We start from the raw sequence: 15913 nt of genomic DNA on the forward strand, positions 1-15913 counted from the left end.
TGGGGGCTTTCCCTGAGGAAGAAGGAGCAGCAAAAGCAACGTGGGACAGACTGACCCTAATCTCCATTCCTCGCCCCTCTGTGCCTCCAGAGGGGATGAGGTGGAGAAGTCAGGAGCAGAGCTCAGCCTCAGAAGAGGTGAGAAAGGGGAAAAGATGCTTTTAAAATCTAGTTGTATTTCTCACTGTCCTTCTCATGCAATGGGTCAATTGGTTTTGGTTTTTGTTGTTTAAATGAAGTTGATTTTATTTCCCCAAGTCAAGTCTGTCTTTTGCCCATGACCATAACCGGGACCTGAGCCCTCCCTGCCCTTTGGCTTGACACCTAAGGCTTTTATTTTCTTATCATCTCACCAGAGGGGGAAGAGAGTAAGAAGCTATGTGGTGTTTAGTGCCAGCTGGGTGGGCTTAAACCACAATGGTGGCTTTGAACCACTGGAATGAGCTGCCCAGGGAGGTGGTGGAGTCACGGTCCCTGGAGGTGCTCAAGAGGGGATTGGATGTGGCACTGCTATGGTCTAGTCATGAGGTCTGTGGTGAGAGGTTGGACTTGATGATCTTTGTGGTCTCTTCCAACTTTGTTGATACTGTGATACAACACCAGAACTATAATTTAGAACAATTAAATTAGTAAAAAAATTGAAATAAATGTTTGAAAAAGCTGCAGATTGAAACAGAGCAGGCTGGAGTCAACCTCTGCTAATTTCAATCCAAAAGATTTCTCCAGCTCAGGCCAGCGTGAGTCACAGCCTATTACAACAGTAAAACAGTAGTTTCAAGCTAAGTGAGAATGCAAGACAACATTTACAGCTATAGCTTGAAAAAATCTGTTTTCCAAGTCTTCCTAGGAGCCTGAAGACAATTGTTGCAGCATTTTCCTGACGAGGAGAAGCATGCGAAACACAGAGCTCCCTTCAGAAACTGTGAGGCTCTCCTGTCCAGAGGCTCGACCTATGGGGAAGCCAGCATGCAAGTCTGTTGAGAAAAAAACCATCAGCCAAGTTAGCCTTCATTTGCTTAACCTGGGTTAAAAATCTAAAGAGGCTTTACCAAGACAGCAGCTAATGTACTGCTTCTTCGTAGAGACTATCAACACGTCACAACAAAATAGACTTTGTTGTACACAGAATTCAAACTGAAAACAAACAGCAAGTTCTAAGTGATGGCAGGATCTCCAGAGATCCCATGCAACTCAAACTGCTCTTTGTAGAGAATAGTTACAGACCTTGCCTACATAAGAATATGGAATGACCTCCTGAGCAGGGCTACACACCTGTCACAGCAGCAGTTATCATTCTCGTTGGAGTACACATGGAGGCATCCACCCTACCGTGCTAGAAGCCAATGGAATAGCTGCATCACCACAGACATCAATCAATCCAACATTTACTTTTGTCCTTATTACATTTATAGACATTTGGAAATCTGATCACTCTAAGAACCATTTTATTGTAGAAACAGTCCCACTGGCTGACCTCCAGCTTAGCTAGAGCAATCAAATGGTTTGGATGGCCAAAGGCAATAAAGAGCCAAATTGACATACAGAACATTAAGTGCTCATCAGCTGTGATCATTGTTACCAAATGCTAGCCAGAAGCCTTGAATGACTGCAAGTATAAACTGCAGGGCTGGCTAAGGGCCACCACAGATACTGTTAAGAACATCCAGGTAGAAGACTGAAAGCACATCCAAACACACACCTCTGCAGGGAAGACAGCACTATTTCACTGTTATATATATACATACAGAAGGTTGGTTCTGAAAAGAAGATTCTGCCACTTGCTCCCCTTGCTACCCAGATTGCAAAAGTCATCCTAACCCTTGATGTAGCATAACACAAATTTAAGGGGGAAAAAAAAACACCAAAACCTCCACACCAAGGAAATTCACAGGACTCTGAAATAAGAAGATGGATTTTCATCAAAGCTTCTTAAAAGCAGAGGAATCAGTGGGTATAGAGAGAAAGGACACACAGGTTTTTAAACAGCTCCCAGAATGGATGTTCAGTTAGCAGAACCTGAAAGAAAAGAATTAAAAAGGTAGTTGCTCCCTCCAGGCTGCTCCCCCACCCTCAGGAAAAGTGACACAGATACCAAAAAGGGGAAAACAATAAACAAACAAACAAGCTGAAGGAATTAAAAGAATCATAAGTGGGGGAATACCTTTCTCCACAACTCTAACTCGGATTTCTCCTGGCTTGACAACAATGTCAGGCGGGTTCTTGACGTCACAAATGTAAGTGCCGTTGTCCCGGAACTGCATATTTGATATACTGATAGAAGCATCTTTCTTGTTAAGATCTCCAGCCCAAGTGATCCTGTCTTTAAATGGTATGTCCTTTCCAGGGTATGGCTTTCCATTAAAGTAATAGAAAAACTGCAGTCAAGGAAAAGAGGATACAAGAACAATCTGATTAGAGAGTACAGAGCTACCACGCTTCCCTTACGATTCCATTCTTCTCCCGGCATCCACTGCATCAGACACAGCTCGGTTTTGAGATGACTTTTTCCCCTCCTGCCTCACCACTTCAGTCTGTCTTGTTGACTCTTGATCCCATAACCATGATATGGCTTATACTTCAATCATACCACCACAACAGACTGCAAGGTTTGGATTACTGTTAGTTTTGGCTTGTGGTTGGATTGTTTGGGGTGTTTTCTTCCTGTTCTGAGGGAAACAAGGTTTTGCAGACAAGGAGGTAGGGGAAAGAGCTAGTAGCTTGGGAATAATTAAAGGATAGAACAGTTCTGGACCACAGCCATCTGTCTTACAAGCACAGGAAACCTTCTGCATCCTAGTAGGAAAAGGAGACCAAGCTTCCTGCCTCATCCTTTGCTGTGTGTTACTTGCAACAGCTAAATTAACATGCAATCCCCTCCTACCCTCTAGCCCCCAGAAAAAAATCCCATGGACAGTTTAGAGCACATCTATCTTTTTTCCAGAAGTCTTCACAGTGACTAAATAGAATTGTTTCTCAGGCTTTAGGTGACTAAGTTGTACACTGGCCCTGCACTTCCTAGACACAACCACAAATCCTTGCAGAATGAAGCATCCAGTAAAGTCTGGGGAGGAAGTGCTTATTTCTCCCCTCTACCTGGCCAAATCTGAAATCTGCAGCAGTAGGAGTGCAGAGACAACTCTGTGCACTGTGTCTACAGGACAACTCTGCTTTCAAACCTATGGTTTGCTTGAACACTCATCTACAATCCTAAGACATGGATCAGAGCTGTATTGCAGGAGCACATTCATTCTTCATTTCACAAACTTAACCAAGAATCAACCTGAACTCTCTTCAGCTCAGTTTCCGAAGTATGTTTAAAGGAGTTCAAGATTCCAGCTTCCTCATTCCACAGCCTTCTTTAGGAACCAATGTCTTTGTCACAGAACAAAGCAGTCAGTCCTCTTTCCATTCAAGCCCTCTCTCATCTCTTTTCCTGTTCCTACTCTTGATCTGAGGCCTGCCATCCCAACATCCTCTCTATCAGACCCCCACCCTGAGCATCAGGCCTGATCATGTAGCAGCACAGATCTTACCCAGACCACACATGTGCACATGACCACCTGTTTTGCTGCAGTCAGTTTGACAATCTGTTGTCTACAGGTTAACATGAATCCAGCAAACTACCTAATCTGGTAGGAAGTCTGCTAGCACAGAGTAATCTGTCAACGTGTCAGAGGAAATCTGCATCAGTCCAGATGGATTGTAACCTTTAGCACAGAGACACTGCATTACCACACCTCTGTGCACAGGGAGGAAGCATCTGGTTGGAAGTCTTTCCTTAAAGAGGCAGATTCCTCAGCTTTCTAGGTGTGCTCACCTGAAGGAGAAGAAATCACCAAGTAAAATATGTCCTGAAGCACAGACTAAGTTACTCAAGCCACTCCATGTGTATGTTTAAGAGATTTAACAGGAGACGACTTCTGAAGCCTAGAGCTGATTACGCAACTCTGCTGTCAACAGAGGTTTCATTCAAGCAGAGACATCTCTATAACCAGGCCTGTGGAGGAGGAAGGAAGGGCTCAAGCAGGTAAAGTTTTCAGTCAAGTCTGCCTCCCCACACGGCCACAAGATTGCCAGTGCTGATTCTAAAGAGGCACATGAGCATCCTTTTCAGAAGCAAATACTTTGCTCAGACACAAGGTGATCATGAGATTGACCTTTCAAATTAATGCCCACCAATCCATGGCATTGACATGACCTGGGTTCATAAAATACATCTTCCCTCTCCACCACTCCCAGCCCTCAAAAGAAACAGGCAATTGATACCAGATCATAAGGGGCCACTTCTGTTCAAAGATAACATGTTTTCTCTCAGTTGTGCTGATAACTACATTCAGGTAGAATATGCTCTCTACAACTACCTGAAGGGAAGTTGGTCTCTTCTCCCAGACAAGCAGCACTAGAACAAGAGGACACAGTCTCGAGCTGCACCAGGGGAGGTTTAGGCTGGAGGTTAGGAAGAAGTTCTTCATAGAAAGCAAGATTGGCCATTGGATTGTGCTGCCCAGGGAGGTGGTGGAGTCATCATCACAGGAGGTGTTTCAGAAGAGACTGGATGGGGTGCTTGGTGCCATGGTTTGGTTGATTAGATGGTGTTGGATAATAGGTTGGACTCGATGATCTCAAAGGTCTTTTCCAACCTGGTTAATTCTAATCTATTCTATCTAAATTCCACAAAAGTGTTATGCCCTGAAGCTGTGTTTCTACAACAAGGGATTTGAACAGTGATGCTGAAAGGGAAGGACAAAACAGGATATATGGGAGGTATTTCTATGGGGAGTGGAAAAGAGAGATGGCTTCTTACCACCATCCTGTTCAACATTAGTGGGAAATATGCCCTACTTTTGACTTTCCAAAGAAAAGAGCTCCCTTTTCAAAACTAAGTATTTATTCACTGAGATTGCAGAAGGTGATTCTTCAGAGCTGTATACATTAAGCAAGATGCTCTTGCACTGTTTTGGATCATCTCTGTTCTGAGCATTGAAGGGCTCCTAAGGCTGAAATGATCTCATGTCTGCAGCAGAGGGAAAGACTAACACTACCAGGCTGAGCAGCCTGCTGTCCCCAGAACTTCCCTGCTGCCCTAGAGTCCCTTGTTCTGCTTCCTCTTAATTCTCACTCGGGACAAGGAATAAGACAGCAGAAGCATCAGAGAGCTCAGACGCAGCAGTGCACAGGTTACGCAACAGAGGAAGAGGACAGCTAACAACCTACCAAAGCCACTTCTTTGAAGGCTCACACCAGAAGGATCTGAGCCCACTTGGGATCAGCATACAGGAAACAGGCTATTTTAATAATTGCCATCACCTAAGCTGCTTGCAAGTCTGATTTTTCACTTGTCCAGTAACTAAAATGAGTTTGAATTACTCATCTGAGCTGTAACTGCTTACTGATTGGACCAATTAAATTCTGCTCAGAAACAAGGGAGGCTGGCCTTGCATTAAACCCCTGCAAACAGAGGCTACACAGTACACAAGCAGAAAATGGAAGCCATGCACAAGAGGAAATGTAACACTCTAGCAGCAGTAATTCAAATTCAGTGACCATTATCATTCTGTGCACAGCTCCACAGCTTGTTTCAAGCACAAGAGGATGCAGAACTCAGCAGAAGTCACTCAGTCACTCATCTACTTCATAAATACTGCTACCACATCAACACCCCTCTCCTCTGACTAAAACTGCTACCATATTTTACAGCCACTGCACACTACTCTTCCCAGAGATTCAGCATATGGCAATACTTGTAAACAACTCTATAAACACACCCCTAAAAATCACAGCGACAGAGACAAGGCAGGCGGAAGGAGGCTCCAAATTCACAGTTGCTTGTTCCTCAGACCCAAGACCTCTGCACATTCATCACAGCCTCCCCTCCCAGGTTTGTTCCCCTACAGCCATTCCTTACTGAGATACGAGTTGCAGCTCCCTCTGGTTGAAAGCTCCAAGAAACGGAGGCTGCGCTGCTGATCACCTCCACAGATGTGAACGTGCAGGGGAGCTTTGCGTCCGTCCCATTCTCCACAAAGATCTCTTCTGGTGTGTTGACCTCTACTGCTGATACTGTGTGAGAAAGGCAAAGAGATGGAAGAAGAAGTGGCATCAGTGCTGTTACAAGCATTACAAAGTTCCTACCACACTGCCTGTAAGGGAAAGAGAGCAGAGGCGTCAACAGCTCTTAGACAAGCACGTGTGCAGTCATTGCATGATACCTGCAATACAAACAAGAATAGAGCAGACCAGGTCACTTCTTTCCTTGCATTATCTGTTCCAGGATGTTTTCCATCTACAGATGTTTCCTCTACAACAGTTTGTAGAAGTCAACTCTATCCTGGAAAGGCTAAGTTTAAAACTCCTTCCTACTAGCTGCCGGCAGGCACTGTAATAAATAAGCCCCGCTGGAGGAACTAACATCTTAGACCCAGATATTACTCAGCTTCCTCCCTGGCTCACATCTTGTTTCCCATCCCCAGACTTTTTTCAGCAGTACACAGTACAAAAACTCACCCCTAGAAAGCTGAGGAGTAAACCTCTCTGTCTTCCAGCTATGCCATCTGCTTCTGCTCTCTGGCATGCTACAAGGTCTCTGGTTTTTGAAGATCATTACTTATGTGCAAGACCTCATAAATGGCAACTCAGAGACAGAGCTCAGAAGCATCACAGTAGTTCAACTTTTTTTCCTACCACAAGGCTTACACATGATCAAACCAGCAAGCAAATCACAGTCACTCTCCAAAGTTGAAGGAATCAAGGTTAATATTGTGCTTGTAGTTTTCCTACAGAATAATGAGAGTCAGCATGACTTGGAAAGCCTGCTGAATGCATACTTTATCCGACACCTTCAAACTGCAGACACCATCCCTAACCAGATCTAAGCAAAGATGTGGCAAAGATAAAGCAACCTCATGGCAGGGGGGTTGGAACTAGATGATCCTTGTGGTCCCTTCCAACCCTGACTGATACTATGATACTACATCTGTACATTCATTCCAGTTCATGTTAAGAAACAAAGCATGACCTTGCAGCAGCAGAGAGGAGCGCCTGTCAATGTTAGTGCCATATCCAAATGGAAGCAAGCAACCTGTAAGACCACTGTGGACAGGTCTGCATGTGACATGTCCCTGCTAACCCAAATGTAAAGTGTGATTTTTATTAACCCATTATTTTCTGCACAGCAATGGTACAAGTACTCTGCTTCCAATCACAGCACTCTGTTACTGGGCAAGAATATCTTTAATTGAGAGGGTTTCCACCCTTATCACAGTATCACCAAGGCTTGAAGAGGCCTCAAAGATCATCAAATCCAACCTGTCACCACAGACCCCATGACTAGACCATGGCACCAAGTGCCACATACAATCCCCTCTTCAACCCCTCCAGGGATGTTGACTTCACCACCTCCCTGGGCAGCACATTCCAATGATGAACGACTCGCTCGGTGAAGAACTTTCTCCTCACCTCGAGCCTAAAGCTCAAACCCCTGGAGCAGCCTGAGACTGTGTCCTCTTGTTCTGGTGCTGGGTGCCTGGGAGAAGAGACCAACCCCCACCTGGCTACAACCTCCCTTCAGGGAGTTGTAGAGAGCAAGAAGGTCTCCCCTGAGCCTCCTCTTCTCCAGGCTAAGCAACCCCAGCTCCCTCAGCCTCTCCTCACAGGGCTCTGCTCAAGGCCTCTCCCCAGCCTCGTTGCCCTTCTCTGGACACATTCAAGAGTCTCAATGTCCTTCTTAAACTGAGGGGCCCAGAACTGGACACAGGACTCAAGGTGTGGCCCAACCAGTGCTGAGTACAGGGCAGAATGGTTTCCCTGCTCCTGCTGTCCACACTGTTCCTGATACAGGCCAGGATGCCATTGGCCTTCTTGGCCACACTGCTGGCTCATGTTCAGCCTACTCTCAACCAGTATCCCCAGGTCCCTTTCTGCCTGAATGCTCCCCAGCCACTCTGACCCCAGCCTGTAGCTCTGCATGGGGTTGTTGTGGCCAAAGTGCAGCACCTGGCACTTGGACTTGTTGAATGCCATCATGGTGGACTCTGCCCATCTGTCCAGCCTGGCAGGGTCCCTCTGCAGAGCTCTCCTACCCTCTAACAGATCAACTCCTGCCCCCAGCTTGGTGTCATCTGGAAATTTACTGATGATGGACTCAATCCCCTCATCCAGATCATCAATGAAGATATTGAACAGGATGGGGCCCAGCACTGCTCCATGGGGCACACCACTGGTGCCTGGCTGCCAGCTGGCTGTGGCACCATTCACCACCACTCTCTGGGCTCAGCCTCCAGCCACTTCCTAACCCAGCTCAGAGACAGCTTGGCCAGCAGTTTGCTGTGAGGGGCGGTGTCAAAGGCCTTGCTGAAGTCCAGGTAGACCACATCCACAGCCTGCCCCACATCCACCAGGCAGTCACCTGGGCACAGGAGATAAGGTTGGTCAGGCAGGACCTGCCCTTCCTAAATCCATGCTGGCTGGGCCTGGTCCCTTGGCTATGCTGCAGGTGCACTGTGATTGCCCCCAGGATGATCTGCTCCATAATCTTCCTGGCACTGAGGTCAGGCTGCCAGGCCTGGAGTTTCCAGGTTCCTCCATCCAGCCCTTCTTGTGGATGGGCATCACACTGGCCAGTTTCCACTCATCTGGGACCTCTCTGGTGAGGCAGGACTGGTGAAAAATGATAGAGGGCAGCTTGGCAGCTCATCTGCCAGCTCTCTCAGCACCCCAGGATGGATCCCATCCAGTCCCATGGACTTGTGAGGATCCAAATGGCTCAGCAAGTTCCTAACTACTTCCTCATGGATGTCAGGGGGATTATACTGCTCCCTGACCCCATCTACCGGTTCTGGAGGATAGTTATTCTGGAGTCATCAGGTTATTTAGAATCATAGAATGGTAGGGGTTGGAAGGGACCTCTTGAGGATTATAGAGGCCAGCCACCCTGCCCAAGCAGGATCACCTAGGGCAGACCACACAGGAACACATCCAGGAGGGCCTTGAAAGTCTCCAAAGGACACTCCACCACCTGTCTGGGCAGCCTGTTCCACTGCTCCATCACCCTCACAGTACAGAAGTTTTTCCTGATGATGAGGTGGAGTGGTAGCCACTGCCCCTCATCCCATCACAGGACACCACTGTAAAGAGAATGGCACCCTTCAGATACTTGTCAACATTAGCCAGCCCCACATCTCTCAGCCTGTCCTCGTGAAGCAGATGTTCTGCTCCCCTAATCATCCTTGTAGCTTTCCATTGGACCCTCTCTGCTATTTCCCTGCCCCTCTTGAGCTGCTGTGACAGTTTTTGGCTGTCCCTTTAAGGAAAAGGATAGCTACTGAACACTCTAGCTGAATGTTTTGGTGTAAAAAGGAAAAACAAAGATAATTCTTGTGGTGGTTAATGCCCATTCTGAAAAGAAACAAAGCAGGGGGGAGGGCTTGCAAGTGCTTTGCCCTCCCTGCAGGGCATTTTCCCCCTGGGAAACTGAGTCTGTTCCACTCCCCCCTCCCTGCCCAGCTAGGGTATGAAAAGCAGGACATTGCAGCTATTAGCTCTCCTTTTGGCTCCTGCCTCTCCTGGACAAGAGCTACTGCAGCTGCCCTCCTGCTCCTCAGCCCCGTGGTCAGGCCTGATCCTTCTCCCTGCTGCCTCTGTGCCTCTTCAGAGAGAGACTGGTTTTGTATTCTTCTTTGTCCCCCTCCCATCCATCCTTGTTCCTTGCCCTTGTGAACCTTACCTGGTATTGTGTTATATATCTATTTTATTTAAAGGAAACTCTTTCCCTCTCTACTTCCAAGCTGACTCCAAATTATTGTTTGGTGGATTTGCTCCTTTCCTTTTCCTTCCCTCTCTGTTGGGAGGGAGGAGGGGGGGAGTAGGGGAGAGATTCTCAGCCTTGCCCCTATCTGAGCTCTTAACTCCCAGTTAAGGCTTAAACCACCACAATCCTAAACAAATTTCATTGGTAGATCAGTGGGAAGGTAACTTTAAGGTTTTACTCTGAGTTCTGTCTGTTCAGTCTCAGTCTGGACAGCTGTCTTCTTTCTTCAGTGCTTGGCATTGCTGACCTTGGGCTAATGAGATAAGAAACTAACTTCTTCTCCCTTAACAACTGCTTTGAGCTAACAGAATTTTCCTTAATATCCATTTTCTCTCTAATCCTTTTTGGGAAAAAAAGGAGGAAGGGGGACAGGGGGTTTGGGGGGGAACCCTCCTCCCAAAGGAGGGAGTTGTCTGTGTTTTGTTCTTTCCTGCATATTTTTGTATAGCCTGTCAATACTGTACATTGTGTGCAGATTCACTGCATTTCATTCTGCTTGGAATAAATACAGCTCTCTTCCATTTTGCTTCTCCAACCGAGTTAGCTGTGGTTTGTGTGTGGGGAGAATTGAACTTCTCACTACCACAGCTGCAGAGCCCAGAACTGGACACAATACTCTAGATGTGGTCTCACTAGATCAGAGTAGAGAGGGAGGAGAACCTCCCTTGACCTGCTGGACACATTCTTCCTCATGCAGCCCAGGATATCACTGGCCCTCTTTGCAGCAAGGACACTGATAGTTTATTGTCCACCTGTGGCAATGCCAGCGAGGAGCAGTGTGAGCAATCTGGCAGTGCAGGCCTAGAGCCTGACATGGTGCTAGGCCATGCTCAGCATAAGTGCAGAGCCAGCTAGCAGTGTACCAAACAGTGCTGTGCCTGCAGCATGTAACTAAAGCAAGGCACTGGTAGCTATAACCACAGCAAGTTATCTTGGGACAACAGGACGTGCACCTGCATCACCAAACCTCACGTGTCATCAGTAGCTGGACCAATAATCTATACTAGTGTGATGTGTGGTCACTCACAGGGAACCAATGAGTCCATGCCAACAAGGCACTCCCAGTTTATATAAGTTGTAGAAGTCCCCTTGCTAGGCACTTCTGCCTTTCCTATCCCTTCTTCCATGCTTTACTTTACTGTGCTATACTCACACCCTAGGCCTGCAATACTGGAACAATAAAGGATCAATACTCAATCATATTGCTCAGCTGTATTGACTCCAATCTCCATCGTCATCCACCGGGACTCCAAGGTCCTTCTCCATGGAGCTGCTTTCCAACAGGTCAACCCCTAATCTGCACTGCTGCAATGCATTGTTCCTCCCCAGGTGGAGGACTCTACACTTGTTCTTGTTGAGTCTCATTAGGTTTCCCCTTTGCCCAGCTCTCCAGATCTCACTGAAGGGCTTCACAGCCTTCTGGTGTGTCAGCCACTCCTCCCAGACTGGTATCATCAGCAAACAGCACAGGATGCACTCTATCCCCACAGCCAGGCTGTTGTCAAAGATGTTGAGTAAGACTGGACCCAGTACTTACCCTGGGGAACACCACTAGCTACAGGTCTCCAAACAGACCCTGCACCATTCATCACAACCCTTTGAGCTGTGTTATTTAGCCAGTTCACAACCCATCTCACTGTCCACTCTTCCAACCGATGCTTCCTGTGCCTCCCTGTGAGCATGCCATGGCAGACAGTGACAAAAGCCTTGCCAAAGTCAGGGCAGACAACATCCACTGCTCTTCCTGTATCTCACCCATTCAGTCACACCATTATAGGCTACCAGATTAGTAAAACAACTTCCCTTTGGCAAATCCATGCTGGCTGGTCCTGATAACCTTTTTTTTTTCCTCCTTCCATATGCTTAGAGATGACCTCTAGAATGAGCTGCTCCTTTCCAGGCACAGAGGTGAGCCTGACGGGTCTGTAGTTTCCTCAGACTTCAGCAGCTCTGCCTCCCGTGTTACCAGGGCTCCCACCTCATTCAGCAGTGGACCACATTTTCCCTACTCTTCCTTTCACCACTGAGGTATTCGAAAAAGCCCTTCTTGTTCTCTTTTACTTCCTGCAACAGATGTAATTCTAATAGGGCTTTGGCCTTCCATGCTGCATTCCTACATACCCTGACAATATTCCTATACTTCTCCCATGTCACCTTTTCCCACATACTGTGAACAACTTCCACTTGACTTCTTTCAGCAGCTCCTTGCTCATCCACACAGGTTTCCTAAACATGAGGCAGCAGTGTGCCCAGGTGGCCAAGAAGTCCAAGGGCATCCTGGCCTGCATCAGGAATAGTGTGGCCAGCAGGAGCAAGGAGGTCATTGTGCCCTGTACTCAGCACTGGTTAGGCCACACCTTGAGTCCTGTGTCCAGTTCTGGGCCCCTCAGTTTAGGAAAGATGTTGAGTTGCTGGAAGGTGTCCAGAGAAGGGCAACAAAGCTGGGGAGGGGTCTGGAGCACAGCCCTGTGAGGAGAGGCTGAGGGAGCTGGGGTTGCTTAGCCTGGAGAAGAGGAGAGACCTTATTGCCATCCACAACTCCCTGAAGGGAGGTTGTAGCCAGGTGGGGGTTGGTCTCTTCTCCCAGGCAACCAGCACCAGAACAAGGGGACACAGTCTCAAGCTGTGCCAGGGGAGGTTTAGGCTGGATGTTAGGAAGAAGTTCTTCCCAGAAAGAGAGATTGGCCATTGGAATGTGCTGCCCAGGGAGGTGGTAGAGTCACCACCACTGGAGGTGTTTAAGAGGAGCCTGGATGAGGCACTTGGTGCCATGGTTTAGTTGATTAGATGGTGCTGGGTGATAGGTTGGACATGATCTTGAAGGTCTTTTCCAGCCTGGTTAATTCTGTTCTATTTTTTTATTCAAAGGAATGCACCTATCTTGAGCTTGGAGGAAGGGATGTTTGGATATTAACCAGCACTCTTGCGTGCCCTCCCCCCCCTTCTATATTCTTGGCCCACAGAATTCCTTCAGGTAGGTCTTTGAAGAGGACAAAGTTAGCCCTCCTGAAGTCCAGGATGACAATCCTCCCTATTGCCCCATTTCTTCCTCATAGGACACTAAACTCTGCCATGTCATGATCACTGTTGCCAAGGCTGACTCCAGCCTTCACATCCCAGGCATCTCTCCTGTGAATAAAGACTGAGAGAACTGGGGCTGTTTAGGCTTGAGAAGGGTGAGAGGGGATCTTATCAACATCTAGAAGTATCTGAGGGTTAGGTGTCAAGACGAAGGTGCCAGTCTCTTTCTGGTGGTGCCCAGCCATAGGACAAGCAGCAACAGTTACAAGCTACAACACAGGCGGTTCCCCCTCAACATGGTGAGGCACTTACAGTGAGGGTGACAGAGCACTGGAGCAGGCTGCCCAGAGAGGCTGTGGAGTCTGTTTCTTTGGAGACTTTCAAGACCCACCTGGATGTGTTCCTGTGCAGCTTGCCCTAGGTGATCCTGCTTGGGCAGGGGGTTGGACTCCATCTCCGGAGTTCCCATACAACCTCTATTCTGGGATGTGCTTCTAACACATGCTTACAGAACACAGATCTCCAACTCCTCCTGTTTATCAGAGCTTAAAATTAAGCAAAGCCCATGCTTCATGGATAATTTTAGAGACCATCTTTTGCATATGCAACTTTAAGCCTTGTCCAGGGAAACAAAGATCACATGAGTTGCACCACTTCCCTTGTCTCCAACTATATTGGGCAACTCCAGCTGCCTGGCTTTAACACAGGGCCACAAACACAGCAGGGAGCAGCAGCTGGCCCTGCAATACAGACCACCTGCAGGGCCCAGAAGCTCTAGTTCAGCCAGTGAAGCGGTCAAACAGTGAAAGAGATGGAAAACACCCTGATCATGTGGGTACGCCCAACCACCACTGTGGCTCTCTGCAGGAACTGCTGTCTCTCACCCAACCAGCACAGCAACCCAGGGAAAGGCAGAACACATACCCAGAGGACACAGAATGAGAATGCTAAGCACTGCAGGGATGAGAGAATTAAGCATACCAGTTTAATTACAACACCCAAACCCAAAAGAAGCAATCATTAATCTACTTTGCCAGTCAGAACCCACACTGCTCACTTCAACTCACTAATGCCTCAGTCTGCTCATGTTATCCCTGCTCCCCTGGACTGCCCTGTCATCACTGCTCTCACTCCAAATGAGCGAAAGAGAAACACATCCTAAGTGAGGGGGATTTTCATCAAGAGGTTGTACCAGAGCTTCCTTTTCCTTGCATGTATTCTACGAGCCAAAAAAATATTCTTTTGTAAAACAGTTCCCAAATATTTACTTGGAACATACAAAGGCTTCCAGCAACTCAATGAAGTGAACTCAGGACTGCTGCTCTTTATGTATTTATTTCCAGATAGTGGAGTAGAAAAGCAAAATAAAACCCATTGTTTTGAGTCCATGCCACAGAACAAGCCTTCCTTTCAAGCACAAAACAAGCAAGATGCCCTCAGCATTTGTGTGGGAGCAAGAGAGTCCGCACAGACGCTGGCTGTTTGTACGTGGTACCAAGAACTCCTTGCTACACACAGAGGCAGTGGGTAGCACTGAAGAAGCAACTGTTGTCACTCACTAACAATACATGAGAGAACTGCAGCAACACACACAACCCCCCCCCAAAAAAACCCACAACAAAAAAAACCCAACAACACAACCACCAACTTCTCCCTACAGTCCAGGAAGGCAGAACTATGTCATCTTGTAGGCAGTACAGCAAGTTTCATTTCTCTACTATTGAGGTTTTTCTTTGCTCATTCTCTCCCTCCAGCCTAAAAGAAGTCCCTTACTTTAGAATAGAATAAACCAGGTTGGAAGTGACCTTCAAGATCATCGTGTCCAACCTATCATCCAACACCACCCAATCAACTAACCCATGGCACCAAGCATCCTGTCAAGCCTCGTCCTGAACACCCCCAGCGTCGGCGACCCTACCACCTCCTCGGGCAGCCCATTCCAATGGGCAATCACTCTCTCTGTGTAAAACTTCCTCCTAACCTCCAGCCTAAACCTCCCCTGGCACAGCCTGAGACTGTGTCCTCTTGTTCTGGTACTGGTTGCCTGGGAGAAGAGACCAACCTCTGCCTGACTACAACCTCCCTTCAGGTAGTTGTAGAGAGCAATAAGGTCACCCCTGAGTCTCCTCTTCTCCAGGCTAAGCAACCCCAGCTCCCTCAACCTCTCCTCACAGGGCTGTGTTCCAAGCCCCTCACCAACTTTGTTGCTCTTCTCTGGACACACTCCAGCAAGTCAACATCCTTCCTAAACTGAGGGGCCCAGAACTGGACACAGTACTCGAGGTGTGGCCTAACCAGTGCAGTGTACAGGGGCAGAATGACCTCCCTGCTCCTGCTGGCCACACTTCCTGATGCAGGCCAGGATGCCATTGGCCCTCCTGGCTGCCTGGGCACGCTGCAGGCTCATGTTCAGCCTACCGTCAACCAGCACCCCCAGGTCCCTCTCCACCTGGCAGCTCTCAGCCACTCTGACCCCAGCCTGTTGCTCTTTCAGTGTGCAGCACTTAAAAAAAAAAAAAATTGTTTCCTGCCTCTTCTGCCTTACAGCATGATATAAGCTCCTCAGATAGTAATGTGATAGTTTGGAAGTGGGAGAGAGGCCACAACATGTGACATAGATTCAGCCTTGGCACTCTGCTCTGGCACTTTCACTGATGGGGAGGCAGTTCCCAGTGCCTCGAACTCTTTGGCCTCCTCTGCCATATAAAATCCATGTGATCATTTCCAGTTCTGGCTCATTTCCTTTCCACATTTGCCAGGACTACATCCTTGTTCCAGCTCCTCCATCTAGTTAAATACTTGGGAGAAAGTTAAATTTTGAGTAACATTCAAGTCATACTTGCCTACTGCTCCATTCCTCAAGCTCACTCAGCCTTAGTTCCTCTCAAGAGGAAATCATTTATCATAGGAGTCTGTCTGAGAAAGGAAAGAGCTTTAGGCAGGGAAGGTCTGAAAGGTATATAGGGCAAAGATAAAACATTTGCTCTTCTACCTTAGATCCTCCTTGACCCTGTCACCCTGTCCAACTGCCTGTACTGTCCCAAGTACTTCCCTCTGAAGATGTCTTCTACCCATCAGGTGCTTTAAT

General features: G+C 47.6%; 1 protein-coding gene across 1 annotated transcript in view; it reads right to left on the reverse strand.

The window, feature by feature from the left end:
* Positions 1-15913, reverse strand: part of MPZL1 (myelin protein zero like 1) — a 53634-nt gene that overhangs the window by 22684 nt on the left and 15037 nt on the right. The window contains exons 2-3 of the mRNA XM_054165873.1: positions 5905-6059; positions 2161-2374 (exon numbers count right to left, since the gene is read on the reverse strand). Of these exons, the coding sequence (XP_054021848.1) occupies positions 2161-2374; positions 5905-6059 (369 nt within the window). The remainder of the gene's footprint in view (positions 1-2160; positions 2375-5904; positions 6060-15913) is intronic.

The sequence above is a fragment of the Dryobates pubescens genome, chromosome 12, assembly GCF_014839835.1.
Source record: "Dryobates pubescens isolate bDryPub1 chromosome 12, bDryPub1.pri, whole genome shotgun sequence".
In the NCBI taxonomy this organism is placed as follows: Eukaryota; Metazoa; Chordata; class Aves; order Piciformes; family Picidae; genus Dryobates; species Dryobates pubescens.